The following is a 27,157-nucleotide window of genomic DNA, read 5'->3' as shown; positions in this document are numbered from 1 at the left end:
GCAGGAGGATCTCTGTGAGTTTGTGGAGCAGTGGTAGAGCATATGCCTTGAATCCCCAAGTGAGGGATTGGCAATGTGGTTTGGTGGTAGAACACCAGCCTAGCATGCAAAAGCCTTTGGGTTTGAATCATGGCACTAAAAAAAGACACACAGGGGCAGGGCAGGGTGGTGCATGCCTTTAATCATAGCACTCAGGAGGCAGAAGCAGGTGGATCTCTGAGTTCGAGGCCAAAATGGTCTACAGAGTGAGTTCCAAGACAGCCAGGGCTATTACACAAAGAAACCCTGTCTCAAAAAACCAAAGCAGTGTAAGAGAGAGAGAACTAAAATTTATCCATAGAGAAAAGGCTCAAGTTATTCACGGTGGCACACACCCATACCCGTAATCCCAGCTCTTCAGGGATTGAAGCCAGAGGATTGCCTTGAGTTTAAGTCCATCCTGGGACAGTACACAGTGAGTTCCTAGCCAGCCTAGGCTACACAGTCAGTTGCCCCCAGATTGATGGATAATGCCATTCAGTATTTAATGAGCAGATGCGTACTGGTTAACACTGGCCATTATGTGTCACATAGTTAAGTGTGCCATATATCTTATGGGCCATTGTTGTTCTTATTAAAACGATCATAATTTCCTCTGTTTTCAGAGCTCATCCCCTGAGGTGGCTCTCCCAGCTTTCATACCACACTCCTAAAACTGAGTTTCTGGGTGGAGCCGAATTCCCTAAGTGAGCGGTGGAACTGTTTTCATAGCAGGTGGTCCGGCAGCCTGGGTTTCAGCAGTCCCATGAGATCGGAGGGAGGCAGGACCCAGCTCTCTGTAGGTGCAAAGGGAAAGGAGCTCAAGATGGAAAGCAGACGTTGCAGTGAGAACAGAGGCTAGGGTTAGAGGCAAAGTCTAGCAGGACGAGGCCGTTGGTGCATGCCATTAATCCCAGTGCTAGAGAGGACGAATCTCTGTGAGTTCTAAGCCAGCCAGAGCTGCATAGTGAGACTCTGTCTCAAACAAACAAGACCAAGGAAGTTTGGAGACACTGAAGAAGAGAAAGAAGGGTGTGGTGATATTTTGTTGAACCCTAATAAAATTTTCCTGAAGATCAGAACAGAACAAGCCACTAGATTAAACACAGTGATGGCACATACCTTTAATCCCAGTACTTGGGAGTCACATGCCTTTAATCCCAGTACTTGAGACCTCATGCCTTTGCTACCAGTATTTGGGAAGCACACAGGCCATTAATCCCAGCACTAGGAAGGAAGTGAAATGGCTGGGCAGAGAGAAAGGCATATAAGGGTTGAGGAGACAGGAATTTGGTGCCTTTCAGATGAGAACTCAAGAAATAGGATCTCTCGCCTTCCATTTGGACCGGAGGATTCAGTAGTGGAGAGAAGTTTCTCCAGTGGCTTGTTCCTTTGTCTCTCTGATCTTTCAGCATTACCCTAATATCTGGCTCCGGCTTATTTTTTTTTTTTTATATATAAAACCATTTAGAATTCGTGTTCCAGAAGGGAGCTTGCAATTATGTATGTGATAACCAGGCTAAACAGATAAAGAGGACCCACAGGGCTCAGGGCCAGTGATGACAGGCCAGCTGGTTCCCTGAGGCCCTTGAGAAGCATACACATCAGGCATCACTGGGCTTTCTTTTTTTCTTTTTCTTTTTTTTCTTTTTCTTTCTTTTTTTTTTTGTCTTTTTGTTTTTCAAGACAGGGATCCTTACTGTCCTGGAAATCACTTTGTAGACCAGGTAGGCCCAAACTCAGATATCCACCTGCCTCTGCCTCCTGAGAGCTGGGATTAAAGGTGTGGACTACCACCACCAAGTTAATACCGTGCTTCCTTTCATATGTCCTTGTTGCTGGTGCAGCCAATTATGATACACTGAGTTGGAAGTAAGGATGCTAACAGTAACAAACTAAATTAAGTTGGCTTCTAAGGAAGCCCCACCTGTTTCAGGAAAAACAGCCCAGGACAGCCCACAGACGAAGAGAGCAATAGCCAAGACCACAGCTCTTAGAGAAAAAGGCAAGCTTATTTAATTTTCACGTTTGGACACCTACAAGATCAAAGGCAGCATAGCCAGGTAGCCTGAATCTAAAGTTATCTGTGCTGATTAGGTTTTGTCAACATGACAAGCTGGGTTATCTGGGAAGAGAGATTCTCCCTTGAGAACACTTCAATGAGATTGCCTGTGGACAAGTCTGTGAGGGCATTTTCCTTTTTTTTTTTTGAGGTTAATTTATCTCTCTCTCTCTCTCTCTCTCTCTCTCTCTCTCTCTCTCTCTCTCTCTCTCTCTCACTCTCTTTCTTTCTTTCTTTCTTTCTTTCTTTCTTTCTTTCTTTCTTTCTTTCTTTCTTTCTTTTTCTTTCTTCTTTCTTTCTTTTTCTTTCTTTCTTTCTTTCTTCCTTTCTCTCTTCCTTCCTTTCTTTTTTTCTTTTTCTTTCTTTCTTTCCTTCTTCCTTCCATCCTTCTCTTTCTTTTTCTTCTGTCTGTCTCTCTCTCTCTCTTTCTTTTCTGAGACAAGGTCTCTCTCTGTAGCCCTGGCTGTCCCATAGACAAGGCTATTGTACAAGTGTAGCATTGTCGTCCCACCCTTACAACCAAAGCTACAAATACACACATGACAACTTGTCAGGTCCTGCAGGGAATCCCTCACTTCTACAACATGCCACAACTCAGAGGTAGGTGCCAAGTCCCAGCCCTCCCCTAAATCCATAGCTCCATTCATGGGGCTAGGGAAAAGCTCCTTGGACTCATGGCCTGGAGAGGGTTCCAACAGGCCTGTATGCATGATTGTTTGCATATGTGCATATGAGCGTGCTTGTGTTTGTATGTTTGTATGTGTTAACCTAGTGTGTTGCTGTGGGGGAGAAGGTACATAGCTGATCCTAAAATCTAACCATGTTTGTGTATGTGGAACTTTGAGTGTTAGGCTAGAGACAAATACCAGAACCTGACACTTGCCTTATATGAATATGGGAGCTGTGTCTGGGGTGTTTGCTGTAGGTGAGGGGGTTCCTAGCAGGATGTGACACCTAGCCCTGTACATGGAACTTTACTGTGTGGCAGTGGATCTCAGGATGTCATGATACCTAGCTGTGTAAGAGGAATATTGGCTGTAGGGAAGAATGGACCTAGCAGAAGCTGACACAGCCCTGTTTGGAAGGTTTTGGCTCTAATGAAGTTGGAAATCTAACAGATCCTGCTGCATTACTGCGTGCGTGCGTGCGTGCGTGTGTGTGTGTGTGTGTGTGTGTGTGTGTGTGTGTGTGTACTTGTGAATGAGGGGATGGCTTTGCCATTGTAATAGAGGCAATACCTTGAAAGACCAGTCAAATAGCATGTATTTGGGAGTCTTTGGTTCTAGGCAAGTGTATACCTAAAAGCACATGGGCTTAGATGTACATGTACATGTACTCAAGAGGGAAAGAGAGAGGTAGATAGATAAATGAGAGAGAGAGAGAGAGAGAGAGAGAGAGACAGAGACAGAGACAGAGACAGAGAGAGAGACAGAGAGAGACAGAGAGAGAGTATGGCTGTAGGTAATAGACACCTAGCAGGAGAAGCGTCTAGTAGGCTTTGGGCTTTGGCTCTATGTGGGACTCCTCACAGGACCTAACACCTAGAGATGTGTGTGTGTGCTTATTTGTTGTATGGAAGATACCTCTACGTCACAGGACTCAACACCTTGAAGTATATGGGGCTTTCCTTGTATGGTGTCTATCTTCTAGGACCTGATAGCTAACTGAGAGTGTATTGAGTGTGTGAAGGCGTTTGTAGGAGCGTGCGTGCCCGAGTGTGTTTCTGAGTGTGAGAGTGGGTACCTAGCATTAGATTATAGGTGAGGGGATGCATACTGGTAAACTATCTGTGTAAGAGTATTGCACTTTGAATATAGGAAAAGAGGTATGTATCAGGACCTGACACCTAGTCCTGAGTAGACAGCTTTGTCTGTTATGAAGTGGGAAGAGCAGGGCCTGACCTCAGACTCTGTGACTATCTGTCTCTGTCTCTGTCTCTGTCTCTTTCTGTCTGTCTGTCTTTGTCTCTGTCTCTCTGTCTGTCTCTGTGTATGAGTGTGGCTGTAGGGGATGGACACCTAGAAGGGCAGGACACAGAAGGCTGTGTGTAAATAGGGCTTTGGCTGAATGGGGGAGACCTTGAAGGACATGACAGCTGGGTGAATGTTCATGAGAATTGCATGGGATCATACAAGCATGTGTGCCTGAGTGTGTTTGTGAGTGTGTGGCTGTGACAATAGGGATGGAGTACCATTTCCAGAAAACTAGCTGTGTATCTGTATTGGATCTTCAGATGCAGGGGAAGAGGTACCTAGCAGGATGTTACACCTGGCTCTGGGTGTGTGGCACTGCTGTAGCTGAGGTGATTCCTATCAGAAATGTGACCTAACCATGTATGTATATGTGGTGTAAGGGAAAAGATGAATACTAGACCCTGACACTTGTGTTATATGTATATGGGGGCTGTGTATGGCCTCTGTGGCTGTAGGTAAGGGGATACTAAGAAAGACCAGATACTCAGCCCTGTGCATGGGGCTTTAGCCATTTTGTTGTTGATCTCTTGGAGAACATGCTACCCAACTGTGTAGAGGAGCATTTTCTTGAATGTAGAGTTGACCTAGCAGGACCTGACACCTAGGCATGTGTGTTTGGCTCTGGCTGTAGAAGACAGGATTCCTAGTAGCACCTGACACCTAGCAATTTGAGGGTGTTTTTCAGTTTAAGTGTGTGGAAACCTTACAGATGATGACACCTAGTCCTATTGGCAAAGAGAAAACTTGGTTTCTTGATACATTAAAAATAAAGTCAAATTCCTCCCCCAGACCTATATTTGTCAAGTTCCACATTTCTTGTTTTCTACCCTTATTCTCCAAAATCCCTCAGATCCATATCTTGAAAATACTTTCTCTGATGAACTTCATTAATAATATACTGACCCTGGAGGTCTATTTACCTAGTCACTGACTCATTTTTTCTAAGACAGCTATCTCCATGACAATGCAGCACACTCTGTGACCAATTACCACATGTACAAGTGCATGCGTGCACACACACACTCATACACAAACACATGCACTTTTCCTTATAACATCATCATACTGTCCCACATATACTAATATTGAACAGGCATGGCTGGAAACCCCAAGGTATCCTACATAGACTGCTCGATGTCATGTCCTAAGGAATCTAGACAGCTCCCAACTGCTGCCACACAACATACACTGTTGTGTTCATAAGATACACTGCAGAGCATCCCCCTGCTTCTCCCACAGAGACTCATCCCACTATCAGGAACTTCCCCATGACAGGCCTTACTATCTACTGCCCCCCAGGCCTGCTTCCAAACCCACCCATGTACCACTAGGTACCAGGCCCTGCTGGACACCCCTACCCCTGCCACATAGCCTGAAACACACTGCTTGGTTTCAGGCTTTGCTGGACACGTGCCTGAGGCCTTGATGCCCTACTCTGTATCTCATCCTCAGGACTCCCCAGTCACAACCAGGTATTGTACATGATAATGGCCTCATTCAATAAGTCTCTCTTCCTACACCCATACTGCTGTCACAAAAGTCCTAATTTTCAGTCATGCTTCATCATTCCACTGTCTAGTAGTGTATGTTGTCAACAGAATGGTGGTACTGTTTTGGGTGAGGCTGAAGCCAATTATTATATATGCATACAATGTACTTCAATACACATGACTGAAATCTGAACAGAGATGTGGTGTCTGAAATCAAGAAACTTGCATATATCAGTGATGGAGGTATCTAACAAAGCCTTTAAAATTGCAGTGTTTGTTGGGTCAGTAGTGTATATCGGGGGTTAGGGTGGGTGTCAACATTGTCGGATACCTAGAATGTCATGTGTGATGGAGCCTGGTGTTCAAGTGAACCTGACACACAGCACTTTATATGCACTGTGGTGTGGACAGGGGTTAATGTCCAGCACATCCCAGTAACTAGCAGTAGAGCCTGAGACCCAGCACATTGTACAGCATAGGAAGGAGTCCAGTAGAAGCTGGTGCCTAGCAGTGTGGATGTGTCTTCAGCAGAAGGAGGATGTCCAGCAAAGCTAACTGCTAGGTATTGTGTAAGACCTACATGAGGAGAAGTTCCCCACATGGTCTGATGGCTGTCGATTAATGTGGGGTATGAGGTCAAACTGGACCTGGTACCTAGAGTGGATGTGTGGTCACAGGGGTGGTGGTGTGTCAGATGTGTTTGTAGATAACACTGTATGTCAGAGGGGAGCAATGGAACAATGGGGTGTCAAGCTCTGCAGAATCCCTACTAAGTATGTGTCAGCTTATAAGTGAGCTGGTGTCCGTCAAGGTCTGATCATTCATTTTAAAGTAGGTTGGCAGTGGATGATGTAATGTCTGAGCATGCTTGACACTTGAGTGTGTGTGAGGCACTGAAGGTGTCAGCAGAGCCTGATACCCAGCAGTGCATGTGAGGCGGCTGCAGGGTGATGTGTGCATTCCAGGAACATCAGCTAGCCTTGTAGGAGTTTTCATGGAGTGTTGGAATGCCCAGCAGGTCTGATATCCAACAGGAATATGTGGGTGATGGATAGTGGTATCCTGTGGGCCCTGATACTAACATTGTAGATTGTGGTGGTGAGGGGTGATGTTCAAGATGGCCTGAACTCTAGCAGTGTATGTGGAATTTCAGTGATATTAGGGTGTCAAGTGGGGTCCAATAGTAAGAGAGTATTTGGGTACAGTGGCAAGAGAGTGTCCTCTATGGCCTGATAAGTAGCTGTTAATAAAGGATTATGTGGATGACATTTGGGATCCAGACCTAGGAATACATGTGAGGTGTGTGAGAGTTTGTTCAGGAAGGGCTGATACCTAGCAGTCAATATGTGATTGGTTGGAAACATGCATGGCCCATACTTAGAAGTAAGTGTATTAGAGGCTGTGTGTGTGTGTGTGTGTGTGTGTGTGTGTGTGTGTGTGTGTGTGTGTGTGATGTAGGGGTTGTTTATCTGGTCTGACAGCTGGTAGCACAAGTGAGGTGGCATGGCTGTATTGTCACACACTGCAGTATACCTAGTGTTGTACGTCAGTGCAGGAAGATTCCAGGAGTGTTTGGACCAAGCAGTAACTGTGTGTCCTTGTCAGGAGGTCAAGTGTCCAACAGGGCCTGATACCTTTCCCCATGTCTTAGGACATTGTGGTTGGAGGCATCTCTAGCCTGGTCTAGAATCTAGCATTGTGTTTGGAACAGCAAAAGGGAGTTGAATATCTAGTCCTAATACCTAGAAACTCTGTGGTGAGTGTGGGTGAGGGGTGTCATTCATGTCCTTACACTGACACTGTATGTACGTTGTTAACAAGGGGAGGGTCATGGGTAGATCATGTGAGTATCTAGGTGTCAGCTCTGCTGCTTTCCCCAGCTGACTGGACCATCCATACAGTGCTGTTATCAGATCAGCTGGACAGCTCATCTCCATCCCAACAATGGGATAGGTTTCAGCACTCATCACACCACACAGCACACACTACACCTCCAATTCCTCATAGACACAGAGCATTCACTGTCAGGGAATTGTTGTGTGCTGGGGTGAGTCAGGGGCCAGGCTCTCTCTAGATGTCCTGGGGGAGTGTCTGCTCCAGCCATGCTCCAGTTTCTCTATTTTCATGGCTGGTGGCTTCAGGGTTCCCAAGTCCACAGTTCATCTACTCCGTATTATTTCTGATCCTCCTTTCTATACAGCAGGAACTTATGTAGTTCTCTTCTATAACTTTATGCAAACATTATGGTGCTTGTATTTGGGGTCAATTGAAATGGTGACTGTGTTCAGTTTTTTCATGGTTTCCTTATTGTTTGTTTTCAAATCTTCTGCTACAGTCATTTGTGGACAAGCCATTCTCTCTGCCTTGATTTCCCTGGGCGATTATGAGAAAATAGGCTGGCAGGATTTCACTGGGTCTGTTTCTGAGCTTTCTGTTCTGTTCCATGTGTGTAGTCTCCATTACAATGCCGTAGCCCTTTGTGGATCTTTGAGGCTTGGTGGGAAGTCCTGGAAGAAGAAGGCCGGGGTCTGGAGGAATCTCTTGTCCTCTGCCATTCTTCTAAATTTAGGTCCAGTTGGTTGTTCCATCTTGTGTTAGCATCAGACTGGATTTTGCTGAGTGTATAGATGAAGTGCAAACATCTGTCCCCTTTAGAACAACAACTGGTAGAACCCAAGAATTCATATACCTTCAGATTTCTCCTCTCCAGGGGTCAAATAATCTGAATGCCAATTTATAGAAATCATGTTGGAATTCTAATTAAGTGCTTCAGTATTTGTTTGTAAATTGTCTCTGTCTAATACCAGTGAAAGATGGGATGAGGGTATGACCTCAAGTTCTCCTTCTTCATGTTAGTGGAGGTCTGGAATAGGTGGTCAATGGATACTGCCCTTCTCAGGTATCCAGTCTAGAGTTCAGGAATGGAAGCACATTTAATCCCCAATGCTCCTTTGAGATATTTCTTTACCTGGTCAGACACGTTCTCTGGATTATCTGTGAAGACAGAGAGGCATAGGTGAATTTCTGAGCATTCAAAATGCAAAAGGGTCTAAGTTGGGCAGGATTCAACAGTAAGTACCCACTGGGCGGCTTTTACAAGGGGATGCTCCTGTAGATTCCACAGATCGTGTTGTTAACTTGGAGTCTGTTTGTAGTTGGATGGTGGCAGAGAAACCATGTCATTGTCCTACACAACATGTCCTCCTGTTGCTGTGTGCAGCCTCTGAGTTCCTCTGGAGCTCGGACAATGGCATGCTTGTCTGCTAGGAAGGAGAGGTGAGAAGTGCTCTTTTTTTTCCATGTCACTAATGCTCAGTGTGCACATACAAAAGTCAGGAGTTCTCGAGGTCCAAGAATAGGGATATGGCCAGGCACCTATAAGAAAAAGTTTTGTGGGACCAAAGATGAGGCTGGCAGAAAATTCCTTCCCCACCCTAGATCTGTTTTATTCAGACAATAGCTGGTTTATTCCTTGTGGAGTTCAGGACCTAGTGAGGCAGCAATAATGTCCCTTTTATTCCTATATGACCTTCCTGAGGGAGAACTCAGTGGGGTCTCCTTGAGAAGCCCTGATTGCAGGGATTGGTTTGTCCTAGCTGCTCTGCTACTGTCCCATAAACAGGCTCTAGGATCAAGAAGGAAATGCAGTTTCACCAACATGTCTGTTTCTAGATGCTGTGGTTTCTGGACCCAGCTCACTGAACACTTGCCTAGATGAGACAGGATGCACATATGGTAAAGATGAGGTTTGTCTGAACATATCCAGCAGAACCTGCAGATCTGAGGAAAGAAAGGATGTCAACGAGAGTTCTGGAGTTGGCCTCTGAGACTAAAAGAGACCCAGGATGTTACCACACTAGTCACCTTGTCTGTGTCAATGACCTGAGAGGAATTTAAACAGTCCCAACCAGTCAGGCTCTGTGCAAAAGAAGAAGTTACCCAGCATCACTAGGACTCACTTTTCTCCACTGGGAGGAGAGTATTACTGAGGAACTTTGGGGCAGTGTGTGGAAAGATATTGTTACAAATAGCATGTATTCTCTGCACCTATTCCTGATGTCCACAGGAAGAAAGAAGTGGGGCAAGGAGAGTGTTAAGTGTTTAAGCCTCATCATAAGCTGATTTATCTCACATAAACATCTAGAAGCCACCATTTTCTCACTGCAGTGGCCACTGATATAAAAACACATTAAACTCATCTTGCACAGCTACATAGGGAAACCCTGTCTCGAAAAACCATAAAAAAAGTAAAAAAAGAAAAAAAAAAGAAAAAAAAAGTAAACTGACCTTGGCTCTTGGGAATCAGCTCTGGTTCCTGAGAGTCACATTCTTCGAGACCATCATTACCAATGCTTGGAGTTTTGGTCCACATGGGCTGTGTCTCCTGAGAGATTCTATGCCTGGCCACAGTACCCAAGACTCCCTTCCATGGGCCCTGGTTTCAGTTAAGTGCAGCAGGGTGAAGCCTGCCTTGGTGGTCACTCTCTGACAAACAGACCACCCATGGGCTGAGGAGCAAGCAGGTCATTGTCTCTTAGATATTTTCCCAAGCTAGGTTGTATGAATCCCCATACTCCAGGCTCTGGAACCCAACACAAACTAAGTCACTAGCAGGTGACAGAATGGATGTAACAGCATACAGGTGTGAGAAGATGTTCACCATCTTTGATTCAAACTGTTCCTCCTCATTGTTGTTAGGATCAGAGAGAAGAGATTGCCACCATACCAAGCTATCTCAATATCCTTCTATACCCATTCCTCATCTATTACTTTCTCTCTCTCTTTGGTCCTCTAGACACAGCTCAATGACCACCTACCCTTGGGATTGAGGCAGGCCTACCTGATCAGCCTCATTCTTCCTAACCTCTAAGCTAGAGTCAAGTTTAGACCAGAAACAAAAAACTAAACATCTACTATAGGCTCTTATATGGTGGTCTCAGTGATGCTTTCAGCCATGTGATGCACACAGATATGCCTTGGCATTCATCCCCATCAGAGTGGCATCCTTCACTGCATGGAGAGGTTGTCTGATTGACAGGTACACCTGACAACACTTTAGACAATTATCCCAGCAGGACAAGCAAGCAGTCAGCCTAGCTGGAAGCCATAGTTGTATGGTCAACAAGGCTGTCTAGGCCTGACCACTGTACCCAGTGGGACCTGGTACAAAGTAGTTTTAAGAGTGCTGACCCCACCTCTGACCACTGTGCAATAGGCTAGGTAAGGCCCACTCACATCCAAAGTGGAGCAAAGTCCCAGCATCCCATCCGATGTGGTCCCCATTTTCCTCCAGCTTCCTGTCACTTTCCTGTTAGGAGACAAATATGGTTCTGATAAAACTTTCTACAGTGAGGCCCCTTCACAGACAAATAAACTAGACCGGCAGGCAGTGGGACTGTGTCTCTTCTGATGGACGGGACACAGGGATAAATGAGGCTGCAAATACAACAGCAGAGAAGGAGAAAGAGGAAGGAGAAGAAGGAGCTCCCTTTCCCTCATGTGGGGAAACATTTCACTAGGACCACACATCTTAAGGGTGGGTAGATTAATGAGTACTGCTAGTTATTCCCCTGCAGACTGGTCCACAAGGTCTGCACAGTCATGGGTAGATTGTACCTAGTATTGGCTCATGTCCCCCTCAGAGAAGGATGCTGTGAAACACCAGCCCTGGGTTATATTTCCTTGATATCTAGGGTTTCCTGGAGAGAAACCTGTCTTAGTTGGCTTACCTCGTCCTGTGCTGGACACAGACCCTTCATGCTGGGGAAGTGGGCACACTGCCATCTGGACTTCCTGCAGAGCTCCTACTTCTGCTGTCTCAATCCACACCTCGAAATCACCACCCTGTGTCTCCTGATGTATAGAGCTCATCACTTTAAAGAGGACAGACATGTGAAAGGGACTCTAAGGGAACTTGAAAAATGCAGCACTTAAGATAGACCTACGGTGCATTCCTCTCCTCATGGCTCCTCCCTCTCTCTATTCCATCCTCTCCAAATCCCTCCCTTAGTCAATTCTTCCTGTTGCCTCTGCCATCTCTGGTTCTCATCATCTGCTCTCCATCTCCAGATCAACCTTGTCATTTTATTTAGAAGCGGGTTTGTACTGTGGCACTGGTGCTTTTGAAGTCAGGGTTTGAAATTTTCATGCCCATACAGTGAAACAAGTTAATGTGCCAATTGCAAAGGACAGACGACAGTATCAAATACAAAATTAGTGTAGTAGAAACACAAGGTCTATCAAATACAAAATTAGTGTAGTAGAAACCCAAGGCCTGGAGCAGACCAGTGTCTCTGCAATGAGCACTAACAAGATACATGGACACAGAGGTTCAAAGTGTGACTCACTCTGTCACACTCTATCACTGCAGCTTCCATGAGGAAATCTTTATATCTTCCTCTTTTAATTTTGTCTTATTGCCAAGCAATGGTGGCACTCACCTGTATTCCCACTTGAGAGGCAGAGTCAGGCCGATCTCTGTGAGTTCCAGACAGGTTGAGCTACACAGTGTGTTCCAGTTAAGGCACAAATCTACACAGAGAAACTTGTTCTCAAAAAAATGTCTTATTTTTCTTTTTTCCTCTTAATTTTTCTTTTCTTGGGGCAGGTGTAGGGATGGAGAGAGGATGTGAAGTGATAGGGACATGAATGTGGTCAAGATACCTGATATAAAGACACATAGAATGAATACATAAATGGATAACTAACTGAATGAATCATCAGAAAAATAAATAAATAAATAGATGAAAAGCATACAGTTCAAGAGCTCATACTCACCCTCAAGAATAAAATTAAGACATTTTTCAGAAAACAGATACAACAGAGAATGACTGTGTTATGTGTGACAGGCATGTCCCAAAGGACAAAGATCACTTTCTTCTTTCATATGAAAAATCTGGAGGTTTGTAGGGGCCAGAACAAGAACAACAGAACACTAAGAACATGGAATTAGATAGTGGTCTTCCTGGGATGTTACACAATGTTCTTGGGATCGGTTGATCACCTCTACCAACACAGAATGTTCAGAATGGGCTGCACAGAGTCCTAGTTGGTTCAGGATTCAGAAACCTGCAGGCCTGGACTCTCCATTAGCCAAGGAATATCAACAATTTTCAGTGACCTAAAACCCAACCCAAAGTGGTTTTGACAAGGAACTAAAGCTATGTGGGAACCATAAGCAAGAGGAGCCATGGCAATCAGCAGACAAGCAGACAGAATCTGATTGTCAGATGAGTAGACCTGGAATCTCCTATGTAGAATATGTGGCTGCATGCACTGCCTCTGCCACTGGTGTCCTTAAAGTGAAAGACCTACCTTCAACATCCCAAGACAGGAACCAATTGTCTCAGTGACCCACCTTGAGTCATCAGCTGTGATCTTATGTGTCAAATGGAAAGAACTCAATCCATCAGACCAAGTAGCCAATCTGAACTCTCCTGATTGGTCAGGTTGAAGTCATTGGATTTGTGCCTGGACTGCAAGTGGGGATCTTGAGAAAAGGGTTAGAAAGTAGCCTTTGCATGCTCTGTGCCTTGTTTCCAAGGATGTGTCAGCTAGGGCATACCTTCCACAGCCCACTGACCAGGGTCCCCAGAAGAATTCATGACAGCAGTTCTCACCTCCAGGTATCTCTTTACTGGTGGACATAGACTTCTATCCTGAAGGTTAGATTTGGACTTTGCTGCTGTTTGTAGTCCATCCTGGATGACAGAACCTTCAGTTCAATCCCTGACCCTGTCAGGATGAAAGAAGCACAGAATTGTCTTCTTCTGCTTCAAATGTTTGGAGGAATTTACATTTGATGCTGTCCAGTACTTGAAGCCAGGCATGGCAGTCCATATCTGTAATTCCTGCTCTCAGGAGGCAGAGAAAGGGGTCAATCTGTGAGTTTGAGAGCTGCATGTTCTACACAGAGTTTCTCAGGATAACCAGGGCTATAGAGTGAGAACCAACCTCAAAAAAAGTAATACCCCAAATCAGTATTCAGGAAATTTCCCTATCTCATTTCTAGAATTGAACAGACTCCTCAACCATGTCTTAAAACCTTCCTTCACTGATAGGCCACAGAAACATAGTCTGACACCAGGTGATACCCACAAACTTAAAAAAATTCTCTCTCTCTCTCTCTAATCAAGCTGACTGGGTCTTCTTGTGTGCACATGGGATACTGGAACCTGTAGCCTTAACATATCATCACACAGGACACAGATTTCGAGCCTATTCAGAACACAGATTTAGACAGGGTTCTAGAAGTAAGTGACAGTACAAGCTGGCCATCATCCTGCTGGGAAGATAAATCCAAAGCCTTTAATATTCATCAGTGTTTGCTAACAGGCCAGGGTCAGATGGTCAGAACGGAGCTGGAGGCCAACTACAGCAGAGAAGCTGGTTCCTCCCTTGTCACACCTCTGTAGTATCTCAGTCTCCCATTGCTCTTCAGTTGAGCAAATCAATGATAACTTTCCCTCTGTGTCAGGGCTGCTGGCACAGGGAACTTCATGGGATCATTTCACCACATCAAGACCAGACTTCAGAGACTCATCTTCTACCACAAACAGATACTTACTGTACTCAGTCTTACCTTCAGGTGCATGATTCACACAGACTAGTATCCTGGAGTCTCTGTTGAGTTCATTTCCTCTTGTCAAGTCAGTGAGTTGCTTCCTACCTGGAAGGTGTCCTGGAATCCACTTCAGACCCTACACTGACCATTGCTTCACTCTGCACCAGAGGCTGTCATTAGAGCTCCTGGTGATGATCAAGGTTTACTTTAAGCCTGACCCCAGTGGTGGGCATTGGTCATGAAACAGTCATATGAATGCTGGCCTTGTAAAGGCAATACTCAGCATCAGGCTGGCAATGCCTACTTACCTACCCATGCTGGAGCAGAACAATAGTAACGTAGATCAAATATCAGGTACAAATCTATCCATGACATGGGTAAATGATGCAAGATTCTGAATCAGGAGGTGGGAGGCAACATGGGAAGCCTGGATAAAGGAGCCTATAAGGACAAAGACACAGATGTCATAAGATCTGCCAAAGGCCATGATGGACAAGACCAGTAGAGGACCCCACTGAATGATGGAGCCACCCTTCTCTCTAACCACACCCTTCATCAGAAACCCAGAATGGGAATCCCTTTCCAAAGCAGCCTCATAGTTCTCTACCTTGACTTATGCTCAGAGTGATCAGCACAGGGCCTTCCCTCCTCATGGCTGACAATAGATGCCAGAGTTGAAACCAGAGTCTCACTCTGCTCTGCTTGAGATTTGTTCCTGGTCTCACTTCCTCAAGACCCCTACCCAGGACAACATCCTTTTCTCCTGACTCATTTCACGTAATCTCCTCTGGACACATTCTGACCCTCTCCAAAGGTCCTCTCATTTCCTCTTCTTCCTCTTCACCTCCTTTCCCCTGTCCCTCCCCTTATCTCCATCCTCCCATCTCCCAGTGGATTTATAGTTGCTGTAGTTCCTCTGAAAGACAGTCAGAAAGCAGTTTGGAGGTGATAAAGAGATCAAGGATGAGGGAAGCCTGAGACCTGTGTGCGAGTCTGTCCTGTTGACAGAGGCAGCCCTTTTAGATGCCATGGACCCTGGTCCCACAGGAACCATGAGGGATGTAGACATTCATTGGGTCGATGCTACATGTGACTCTCAGGAATGTTCAACAACAGTGCAGGGGCAGCAGTGAGGTGAAGAATCGGGAAGATGACAGCTGAGACCCTAACCTGGAGGATGGCTACTGGAACCTGTAGCCCTAACATATCATCACACAGGACACAGATTTCCAGCCTGGATCCTTCCTGTTGCACCACACCAAGACTGTTGTTCAAATAGGCCATTTTGCTTTCTCAAATAAAACCTGAAAGAATAAAGAAAGTGCTTCTCTTGGTGACTTTAACAGACAGGACTTACTCAGCACTGAGGAGGACCGGACTGACTGATAGTCCTGCATCTTTCTCCTGCTGCACCCCAGCTCTGTAGGAAAGAACAGGATGTTATTTCCAAGACAGCATCCTACTTGTGTGCCTTGACACATGCTAGGAACCATCAGAGCAGGCCTTCTCCTCCTCATTGCTGGCTATTCCTAGCTCCCTCCCACTCTGCACTTTAGGGGAGGTTTCTTCCTGCTCTAGCTTGTCCATGGCCCCTGTCACAGAGAAACACACACATCTCCTTCATGTTCCTTTGTTGACAAGAAGTTCCTCAGGACAGACTCTATTCCTAATTCTACACCACCTCTCATTTCCCCTCTACCGGTCTCCATCCTATTTCCCAATTAGTCACCTTTATCTCCTTCACCTATCTCCACTCTCCAGGACTTACACAGGTCTTGCTGTTCTTTCAAAAAGGCAGCCAGAGAAGAAATTGGAGGGTTAAAGTGACCAAGATGATGAGCAGGTATGAAGTCATTTCCTGGTGGTAGAGGCTGCTGTTTTCCATGCAGTGTGAGTGGTCCTACAAGCACAACCAAAGCTGGGAAGGTAAAGAGTCACTGGGTACATTGTCTTCCGACCACCTCTTCATCCAACAATAGTGCTGGGGCTAAGTAAGCTGGAGGAGTTATAAAGTGGCAGCTTAGACCCAATAGCTGGAGGATCGATGCAGGAGCCTGTTGCCATGTGTTGGAGGGAGCTGGCACTCTGGCGGTCTGTCTTGGGTCCCTTCCGTGGCTCCTCACCAGGGCTAGAATTCTATTGGACCATTTCATTTTCCACACTCCAAGAAGGAAGAAATATGAGAGCACCTCTATTAGTGACTTGTGCAGATAAAAGTTTTGTGCCATATTTCTCTTCCTGATTCTTCCATTCTGAACCTCTAATCCCTTTGGACAAACTCTCCTCCCTTCCTTCCCACCCTGTGGTCCCCACGCTATGCTCTCTGCGTTTGCCTCAACCTTCCAGGACTTTACATGAAGAGGATGCTGTGCTATTTGCCATCTAAGGTACCACATATCTGAATTGCTGTGCCCTCTGAGTGGGTACAACTTTTCATTTAAAAAGGATATTGAAAGAGTATTTTGAAAATACAATGTAGGAATTGATCTGCATGGCCCAACCAGCTGGTCTCCACATAGGTCTCCCCTGTTGCCCTTTTCCTTAAGGCCCTGATGCAAGGGTTCAGGGCTCACCTTGGGGTGGGCAGGCAGCAGCAGCAGCAGCAGCAGCAGCGGCACAGTGCTCTCAGTGCATGGGAAATTCGCTTCCTCACCAGTTTCCAGACCCTGAATGGCCTGGATCCAGATGTTGTAGGTGCCACCCGGGGCTGGTCACTGGGAATGTCTGGCTTCTGGGATGAATCTTCTTCAGAGAAGCCCAGGTTCAGAAATCCTGTTGGTGTTGCATCCAAGACTGATTCAGGGGAGGAGAGATTGCCAGGCAGGGGATCAACAGCATTCCTATTGACTGCAATGTCCTCTGCAGCAGTGTTGATGACGTCAGCCACAAGAGCATCTCTTTCTGGGACTGTGTTGTCTGAAGAGGACAGCACCTCCAGGAAGGAGGATCTGTGAGGCATGCTGTGGCTTCTGCATGTTTCACATCTTTCTTCCACACCATTCTCATTAAAGTGACCCTTCCCAGCTTGGGTTCTGGTTGTAAATGCTGGTTCACTGGCTCTCCTGGTCATGGGAAGAGGGAGGTGAACAGGACCTGCAGAGTTGCTAGTTAGCCAGTGCATCTGATCTTGCTGATGGCTGTCCCCACAACTCAGTAGGTGTTTGAGAATGTTGCATGTGGCCGTTACATGATTATTTTGTTGCCTGTGAGTTAGGGATGACACAATCTCCTCACAGGTATAGCCTATGGTGCACATAGACTCCACGACCCTGGGCAGGATTTCTTTGGTGGCAGGCAGTACATGTTGTTGAATGGGACCCAGCCATGGTCTTTCCACAAGCTGAGAGATTGTGAATCGGTACCAGATAGGGACCATGAGTAGTCGGGCAATGATGAAATAACAGGGTTTGGACAGATGGTAGGGAATGGGACACATTGTGGTGGTGATGACCCTGTGCATCCCTTCAAGGGTTTCTTCCATGTATGGAAAGTGCCCTGTGACCAGGACATATAGGACGATACCCAAGCTCCACATATCACCTGCCAGTCCATCATAGGGCTTTCTTGCCAAGATCTCTGGGGCCCAATAGAGCAAGGAGCCACAGATCTCCTCCAACATCTGCCCCTCTGTGATTTCAATTGCCATGCCAAAGTCACAAAGCTTTGCATTTCCTGCTGCATCGACTAGGATGTTTTCTAATTTGATATCACGGTGTGCGATGTGTCTCTGGTGGAGGAAGTGAACCGCTGACACCACCTGCCGGAAAATCCCTCTAGCCTCCTCCTCCTTTAGACAGCCCAGTGCCTGGAGGCAGCTCTCCAGATCTTCTCCAGCCACATATTCCATAATCACGTAAGTGGTTGTCAGTGTGTCGATCATGTGAAAAAACCGAACGATGTTCCTATGTTCTAAAGACTGAAGTATGTTCACTTCAGTGCTGATGTCAGCCACACTGTTGGTGTTTTTCTCAAGGACCTTGATAGCCACTCGTGTATGTGTGGGAAGGTGGCAGGCCAGCTTCACCTCCCCAAATGCACCACACCCTAGAGATATTAACATCCTGAAATCCTTTTCCAGAATGTCCTCTTCCATGTGGCTGCCCATGGTGTTCTGCTCAATTTCAACCACTTTATCTTGTGGGAAATTTCAGACACACAGAATACTAAAAGAAAAAAAAGGAATGCAGTTTAAGGAGGGAAGGCTATAGCTTGGAATTCTCTGTCATGAAATCTGAGACATCCCAAACAATGTAATGATGCTCTTCAAGGATATAAAAACACTAGAAGTACCCAAATCCAAAACAGTGGTTAAGGAATTCCAGCAAAGATGAGAGTTGGTATAAGTAAAGTTGGCATGCAATGGAAAATCCCAAGATCCCTGAAAGAATGAGATGCTTCTCTGCAAGGATGTGCTACAATGCAAACCCCTCAACAAAGCTGATCCAGAGAGATCAGATACAGATTACACTATAGAAAAGTTGATGTAACTGATACAACTGCAGTCCGGAGGGTCTTTCAGGGATATTACAGTTTTTATACCCCAAGAAATTAGATAATATGAAAGGAATTCTTAGACATGTGTGAATATTGAATTAAGATAAAAGAAAAACAAACATTAAGTCATAAGCAACAAGTTTGGATTTGCAACAAAAACAGCTCCAAACAAGGCAGAGCCCAGATCTCATGGATTTCCTGAATCATTCAAAGCTTTGCAGAACAATGAAGACCAGGGTTATAGAAAATACTTCACAAAAGAGAAAGCAAAGGCACTCATCCAAACTCATCTCTGTGCCAGTGTTAGCCTGATCCCACCACCAAGTAAGCTGAAGGAATGGGGCAAGTGTGAGCTCCTCTCCTTGATGAACAATGATGAAGAATCCACACTCAGCACTGTGACCAGAGAACTGTTGTGTTATAAGGTAAGTAGCTAAACCAGATAGAGCTCTACAGGAGACAAAGCATCTCCACAAACAGAAAGAGGATCTACCCTGTCTCTCCTGGTCATGAGGAAGGAGAGGACTATGCTTGTGTAAAAGTCACAGTATCAGTCACAAAGATATGGTCGGGAACTGACGTAGTGCATGGGAATGTGATCAAGTACAGTATAAGCATGTATGGAAATGTACCATGCAAATGTTTATGAGAATGTGTGTATAGTGTAATGTATTATACTTACTGCAGAGTTGTGATTATTGAAATTATGATTATGTTATATAGTATAATATATTCTAAGTCTAAATGGAATTATACATCATAATATAATAATTACTAGTGGAATTATACATCATATTATAATTAGCATATATTATAATACACACAATTATAAATATTATAATATGATATATATATACTACCCATAATACATATTGTGTTTTTAAATGTGTATTTATGACAGAGCCCGCCAGCACCCAATTGGACTAAGAGAACACACAAGCACTAATTTGACTAATATCTGCTCCCTTAGACAAATTTTCCATCAGCACCGACTAGACCAAGAGCTCCCACTGGACCAAGAGTATCAATCACACCAAGAGAACCTCCCTCAGACACAGACACCACTTGCACCAAGTGGAGAAAGAGATGAGTAGACGCCAGTACATAAATACAGTCAACAACAAAAAAACCAATATGGCTCCATCAGAACCTACACCAGCAAGATCTGAATATCCCAACACAGAAGAAATAGAAAAAGTTGGCCTTAAAAATGACCTTAAGAAGATGATAGAGATCTTTAAAGAGGAAATGAAAATTTCCCTTAAAGAAGTCGAGGAAAAGTCAAACTAAACAATGGAAGAAATCAGTAAATCCCTTAAAGAAAGCCAAGAGAGAGCAATTAAACAAGAGAGGGAAACAGTTCAAGATTTGAAAACTGAAATCGAAACAATAAAGCAGACAGAAACTGAGGGAATGCTGGTAGTGGAAAATCTGAGTAAATGAACAGGAAATACAGATGCAGGCATAACCAACAGATTGCAAGATACAGAAGAGTGGATCTCTGACGTTGAAGATATGATAGATGAAAGCTAGAAGGTCCTGGACAGACGTTATGCAGACACTAAGAGAACATGGATGTCAACCTAGACTATTATACCCAGGAATTCTCTCAATCAACATAGACGGATTAAACAAAATAGTCCATGATAAAACCAGATTTAAACAATATCTATCCACAAATCGAGCCCTATACAACACACTTGAAGGAAAAATCCAACCTAAGGAAGTTAGATACACTCATGAAAACACAGGCAATAGATAGTGCCACAACAACAAATACCAAAGAAAAGAAACATAAAACACTACCTTCAAAAACTAACAGGAATTAGCAATAACTGTTCATTAATATCTATTAATAATCAATGGTCTCAATTCACCTATAAAAAGACACAGGCAAACAGAATGGATACGAAAACAAAATCCATCCATTTGCTGCATACATGAAACACACCTCAACTTCAAAGACAGACACTACCTCAGAATAAAAGGCTGGGAAAAGACTTTACAATCAAATGGATTTAAGAAGCAACCTAGTGTAGCTATCCTAATGTCTAATAAAATAGACTTCAAACTAAAATCAATCGAAAGAGTTCCAGAAGGATATTACATATTTATCACAGGCAAAATCTGACAAGATGAAGTCTCAATTCTGAATATTTATGCCCCAAATACAAGGGCAGCTACATTTGTAAAAGAAACATTACTAAAGCTTAAATCACATATCAAACTCCATACACTAGTAGTGGGAGACTTCAACACACCACTCTCAACAATGAACAGGTCTACCAGACAGAAACTTAACAGAGAAATAAGGGAACTAACAGACATTTAGACTCAAATGGACTTAAGAGATAGATACAGAATATTCCACTCTAACACAAAAGAATATACCTTCTTTTCAGCACCCTATGGAACCTTCTCCAAAATCGACCACATGCTTGGTCACAAAGAAAATCTCAATAGATACAAAAAAAATTGAAATAACCTCCTGCATCTTATTGGACCACCATGGCTTAAAGTTCGATTTCAACAACAACAAAAATTACAGAAAGCCTACAATCTCATGGAAACTGAATAATGCCCAACTGAATCACCAATGGGTCAAGGAAGAAATAAAGATAGAAATTAAAGATTTTCTAGAATTCAATAATAATATTATTGAATAATAATGATAATAATAATAATAATAATAAATGTATAATATTCCCAAACATATGAGACACTATGAAAGCAGTGCTAAGAGCAAAATTCATAGCAATAAAGAATATAGCCCATAAAGAAGTTGGCAAAGTCTCACAATAATGACTTAACAGCACACCTGAAAGCTCTAGAACAAGAAAAAGCAAATTCACCCAGGAGAAACAGACACCAGGAAATAATCAAATTGAGGGCTGAAATCAATAAAATAGAAGCAAACAGAACAATACAAAGAATAAATGAAACAAAGAGTTGGTTCTTTGAGAAAATCTACAAGATAGACAAGCCCTTATCCAAATTAATCAAAAAGCAGGGAGAGAGAGCATCCAAATTAACAAAATCAAAAATAAAAAGGGGTACAAAACAACAGACAAGGAGGAAATTCAGAGAATAATCAGGTCATACTTCAAATATCTGTACTCCACAAATTTGGAAAATCTGAAATAAAAGGATGATTTTCTGGATAGGTACCCCATACCAAAGTTAAATCAAGACCGGATAAACTATTTAAATAGACCAATAACCCGTAAGGAAATGGAAACACTCATTAAAATTCTCCCAACCAAAAAAAGCCCAGGACCAGATTGCTTCAGCGCAGAATTCTACCGGACTTTCAAAGAAGAGCTAATACCAATACTCTTAAAATTATTCCACACAATAGAAACAAAAGGAATATTACCAAATTCTTTTTATTTGGCTACAGTTAACCTGATACCCGAACCACACAAGGATGCGACAAAGAAAGAGAATTACAGACCAATCTCCCTCATGAACACTGATGCAAAAATACTCAATAAAATACTGGCTAACCGAATCCAGGAACACATCTAAAAAATTATCCACCATGACCAACTAGGCTTCATCCCAGGGATGCAAGGATAGTTCAACATATGAAAATCTGTCAATGTAATACACCATATAAACAAATTGAAAGAAAAATCCACATGATCATATCATTGGATGCTGAAAAAGCCTTTGAGAAAATCTAACACCCCTTCATGGTAAAAGTCTTGGAGCGATCAGGAATACAGGGAACATACCTGAAAATGATAAAGGCAGTTTACAGCAAGCCAACAGCCAACATAAAGTTAAATGGAGAGAAACTCAAAGCGATTCCACTAAAATCAGGAACAAGACAAGGCTGTCCACTCTCCCCATACTTATTCAACATAGTATTTGAAGTTCTAGCTAGAGCAATAAGATAACTAAAGGAGATCAAGGGGATACAATTTGGGAAAGACGAAGTCATACATAAGTGACCCCAAAAATTCTAAAAGGGAACTCCTCAGCTGATAAACTCCTTCAGTAAGGTGACAGGATACAAGATTAACTCAAAAAAATTGGTAGCCTTCCTATATACAAATGATAAATGTGCTGAAAAAGAATCAGAGAAACTTCACCCTTTACAATAGCCACAAATGATATAAAATATCTTGGGCTAACTCTAACTAAGCAAGTGAAAGACCTGTATGTTAAAAAATTTAAGTCTCGGGCTGGAGAGATGGCTCAGCTGTTAAAGGCTAGGCTCACAACCAAAATATTTAAGTCTCTGAAGAAAGAAATCGAAGAAGATATCAGAAAATGGAAAGATCTCCCATGCTCATGAATAAGTAGAATTAACATAGTAAAAAATGGCAATCTTACCAAAAGCAATCTACAGATTCAATGCAATCCCCATCAAAATCCCAACACAATTCTTCACAGACGTGGAAATAACACTACTTAACTTTACATGGAAAAACAAAAACCTAGGATACTCAGCAGAGAGAAACAATGACATCATGAGGTCTGCAGGCAAATGGGTAGAACTAGAAAATATAATACTGATCAAGGTACCCAGACTAAGAAGGATAAACATAGTATGTACTCACTCCTAAGTAGATACTAGATGTGAGGGAAGGGATGCCAGACTGCAACCCACAGCTCCAGAGAGGCTATCTAATAAGAAAAGATCCTTTGTGGGAGACATGGATGATGCAGTAAAGGAGAAGTGGATGAGATCTACATGAGTGGACTGGGTGTTGGGGGGTGGTGGTGGCAGAGGGCAAAGAGTCGGGGATGAGAACATAGGGAAATGGGAGGGTCAAGCTGGAACAGAGACAGAGTGGGAGAGCAGGGAGTGAGATACCATGATAGATGAGGACATCTTGGGAATAGGAAGAGGCAGGGTCCTGGGGGGGGGGGCGGCTCTCAGGAATCCACAAGGAAACTCCACCTTGGACTTCTGGCAGTGGTCCAGAGGGTGCCTGGACTGGTCTACTCTGGTGATTGGTCTAGTAAATACCCTAACTGTCATCATAGACCCTTTGTCCAGTGACAGATGGAGGCAGAAACAGAGATCCATGGCCAGGCACCAGGCTGAGCTCTGGGAATCCAATCGATGAGACAGAGGAGGGATTCTGCAATCAGGGGACATCCATATCATGATGGAAAGACATGCAGAGATGAACAGTCATACTAGAGGAAGCACGTGATCTGTATACTAGTGGCTTTGGCGCTCCCATGGGACTGGACTAGGCCCTCTGGATTTGGAAAACGGTAGTTTGGCTTGAACTGTTTGGGAGGCACCCAGGCAGGGGGATCAGGATCCATCCCTGGTGAATGGGCAGGCCATTGGGAATCTGGTGCCTGTGGTGTGATGCCTTGGGCATCCTTGGTGCAGTTGGAAGGGGCTTGGACCTGCCTAAGCTCAGTGTGCTGGGCTCTGCTAATTCCCCATGGGAGACCTTCATTTGGGGGATGTTGGGATGTGTGGTGGCTTGTGAGAGAGGGTTGGGGGGTGAGAAGATGTAGGAGGTGGGATCTGTGGGTGGTATGTAGAGTGCGTAGAAAAAAATCTTAATAAAGAAAAATGAAAAAAAATTATTCAAATTTAGTCCAGTAATTTTGAAAATGTTTTCTATACCTGAGAGAAAAATCATATGGAAATAAAAGATAGAATTCTCAAAAATGACAATTGGGTAGCATTTAATGAGGGAACTGATAATTTAAGCACAAATTGTTTCTAGAACAAAAACAAATATTTTAATATAATCTTATTGCATCTTGTCATTCCATGTTCAGTTGCTATCCCTTGGAACCTGCCCTTTTCTAAAGGGACAAAGAGCACAGTGGATCTGGTGGAGTGAGGTGGTGAGGGGCACCTGGGAGGAAAGGATGCAGTGGAGGATGCAGTCAGGATGTACTCTATGAAAGAAGAATATATATAAAAAAACATAAACATAAATATGAAAGAGCAATTCTAAATCCCAGGAGCCAAACCCAGGAAACTGGAAATCAACTTCTTCAATCTCAACAACTAGCAGTAATGATCCGCAAGTATTTCAGTAGACCATATAACTGAGGGAAGGCACACTTTTTTCAAGCACATTTCATAAAAGAATTATTACCCTAATTTCCAAAACATGTAAGACATTTAAAACAGATGCTAGTATCAGGCAATACACTTGAGGGACATATTGGAAAATCCTGAATGAGAGTAATTGATAGCTCACATCAAATTCAATACCACATTAATAAGACCAGACTTCATGATCAAGCAGAAACACTCAAGGTTCGTCAACAACAAAAGAACACAGCTTACACACCACCCTGATCAAACTCCTCATCCTATGCATTTAATATATAACACTAAATTTGTAAAAAACAAGAACACAGCCAAAACCGACAAAGACATTGATAAAAGGAAAATCGCTTGAAATGAAGAAAGAGGAATTACAGGGAAAAATTAGTACCCAAACCAATAATGTACATAAAGAAATAAATAAATGCCAATTACCAAAAACCCAAACTGAGAACCTGGGAATTAAACTCACTGTGTCCAAATCCAACCGGTCAGAAAAAAAGTCAAGTATATGAGAAGCAACTGAGTCCAACTGCTCTCCCAGCAACCAACTGCTTCTCTGAAGTACACGACAAAACCCAGCCTCAGGCGGTGCCTTTTGATTGGCTAGTATCTAGGATACCTCACCAGATTCCATGTGATGTCACAAAAAATGACCAATCAAGGCTTGACAAGAAATCAAAGTGATTTTTTAAATTATTTTTTCCGTTAAATTATTACATTAATTATTAAATCTTTTTTTTTGTTCACGTTCTTGCCCCCAAGGACAAATGCCCCTAGCAGAGAGGGCTGCTATCCCTCCCCACCCCACTCCTGTTACTTTCCCAGAAGCCACAAAGATTCATTGCCATAACAAAGTCATACATTGCTCATATCTCTCCCACCCACCCCATGAATACGATCAATGAGTTCCCCAAGTAGCCTAAATTCCAGATCCCATGCTCTGTCATGAAGCATAGTTCTCGTGTTAACCAAGCCTGCTTCTTGATATTGAAGCAACTCCTTTCCCCTCAGAAACCATGACACTCATGGAGACATACTTGGCCTGGTGGGAATAAAACCCCTTCAGACACCCAATGAGTGTCCAGTCCATCTTTACTAATGACCTTTTGTCTGAAAGGAAGATCCCTCCTAGCATCACTGTCCTTCTGTAATCTCCCTCCTCTCATGAAATGTAGAAAAATACAGCTATGTGGCTGTGGCACATGCCTTTAATCCCAGCACTCAGGAGGCAGAGCCAGGGGGATTCATTCACACATACAAATTGACACAAAGCAGAGCACACACACAACATTGAGGTAAGTCCTATAATCAGACATCAAAAAAATGAAATGCCTTTTTCAGGAACACATTTGGAACTAGAGAAAGTGTTACTTCAAATATTCCAGTTCCACAAACACAAGTGTCACACGTTTGTTTCCTGAACATGCAGAGGGAAGAAACTCAGATCATTAGGAAGTACTTGTCACAGTCGATGTGTGGGTAAGTCAATTAGAGCTTGTAAATAGAGTCAAAATGCAACATACTCAGATATGGGAATGCAGGATCAAATTTCTCATGCCACGGAGATAATTTATGCCAATATGTGTGTAAATTACACCAGAACAAAGGCAAAAATGACAAAGAAAGAAGTTGATAAAAGGAAAATGAAGTGAAATGAGGAAAAAGAACTTACAGGCAAAAATCAAAACCCAAACCAATGATGTCAATAAAGCAATGAATAAATACTAATAGATAAAAGCAAAAACTGAAAACTTGGGAAATGTACTCACTAAGTTGAGAATCCTACAGGTTTTTGAAAAGTCCAAATCTAGCAGAAACAACTGAATCCAACTGCTCTTCAGAGAACCAACTGCTTCTCTGAAGTACAAAGACAAAACTCAGGCCTAGGTGGCACCCTTTTATTGGCTGATACCTAGCTTACATCACTTGGACTCCTTGTGATGTCACATGCAATGGTCCAATCAAGGCTTGGCAAAATCCATAGTGATTTTTAATTTTTTCTCTCACATTCTTGTGGGCAGGCACTCTACTACTAATTTTTCCTCATGTGTAGTTTAGTAGTTGGCAAAGATCTACTTAGAGGAAGCAGGGTTTATTTAACTTCAGATTTACAGAAACACAATTCAACACAATGAGAAGAAATAACGGCATGGACATCAGCAGAGTTGTCCAGTTGGTCATATGACATTTGTAATCTTGATATTCTTCTCTCATGTCCTTTTCCTCTCCATGCAGCATTAGTGCAATCTTAAACATGTGTCTCTAGTCAGGCAGTGTCAAGTTACATTTTATGTGCCATGGCTGATACAGTCAATCAGTGGTTTTTATCTACCCCAGTCCTCTCTCATTTAACAATAAAAAGCATGAGATACATGATTTGAACGGACCATGTTTAAAAGTGTCATATAATCCTTCAATGAGCGTCTTCCAGAATTGACACACAGCTCAAAATATGTAGATACCCCTGCAAGAAATCCCCATAGTTTCTATGTTCCAGGAAGTCACTGTCTTCCA

General features: G+C 43.4%; 1 protein-coding gene across 11 annotated transcripts; it reads right to left on the bottom strand.

The window, feature by feature from the left end:
* Positions 1-5,664: 5,664 nt before the first annotated feature.
* Positions 5,665-26,532, bottom strand: LOC107402923 (putative sperm motility kinase W). 11 transcript variants are annotated; one of them, XM_076560764.1, is made up of 13 exons: positions 26,413-26,532; positions 16,680-18,269; positions 15,875-16,267; positions 15,277-15,410; positions 14,415-14,547; positions 13,163-13,277; positions 12,901-13,032; positions 11,984-12,074; positions 11,273-11,416; positions 10,779-10,851; positions 9,254-9,323; positions 8,627-8,918; positions 5,665-8,537 (listed from the first exon to the last, which is right to left on the bottom strand). In XM_076560764.1, the coding sequence occupies exons 2-3, from the start codon at positions 18,209-18,211 to the stop codon at positions 16,243-16,245; spliced, it is 1,557 nt and encodes a 518-aa protein (XP_076416879.1). In that variant the 5' UTR covers positions 18,212-18,269; positions 26,413-26,532; the 3' UTR covers positions 5,665-8,537; positions 8,627-8,918; positions 9,254-9,323; positions 10,779-10,851; positions 11,273-11,416; positions 11,984-12,074; positions 12,901-13,032; positions 13,163-13,277; positions 14,415-14,547; positions 15,277-15,410; positions 15,875-16,242. The 11 variants fall into 11 exon arrangements, with proteins under 11 accessions (XP_076416879.1, XP_076416878.1, XP_076416880.1 ...); XM_076560763.1 differs by lacking the exons at positions 12,901-13,032; positions 15,277-15,410 and adding an exon at positions 15,464-15,526 and having other exon boundaries at positions 8,623-8,918; XM_076560765.1 differs by lacking the exon at positions 12,901-13,032.
* Between the last annotated feature and the right edge of the window lie 625 nt (positions 26,533-27,157).

Source organism: Peromyscus maniculatus, chromosome 23, assembly GCF_049852395.1.
Source record: "Peromyscus maniculatus bairdii isolate BWxNUB_F1_BW_parent chromosome 23, HU_Pman_BW_mat_3.1, whole genome shotgun sequence".
Classification (NCBI taxonomy): Eukaryota; Metazoa; Chordata; class Mammalia; order Rodentia; family Cricetidae; genus Peromyscus; species Peromyscus maniculatus.
Note: the sequence above shows the minus strand (reverse complement) of the source record. Positions and strands in the feature narration are given on the sequence as shown.

What these genes read in the sequence shown, in the direction of transcription:
- LOC107402923 (XM_076560758.1), bottom strand. Translation starts at nt 18,211, where the DNA reads ATGGGCAGCCACATGGAAGAGGACATTCTGGAAAAGGATTTCAGGATG. An exon ending in TGCTGCCTGCCCACCCCAAG is followed by an intron (nt 16,268 to 16,679) that starts GTGAGCCCTGAA and finishes TCCTTCTTGGAG; the next exon opens with TGTGGAAAATGAAATGGTCC.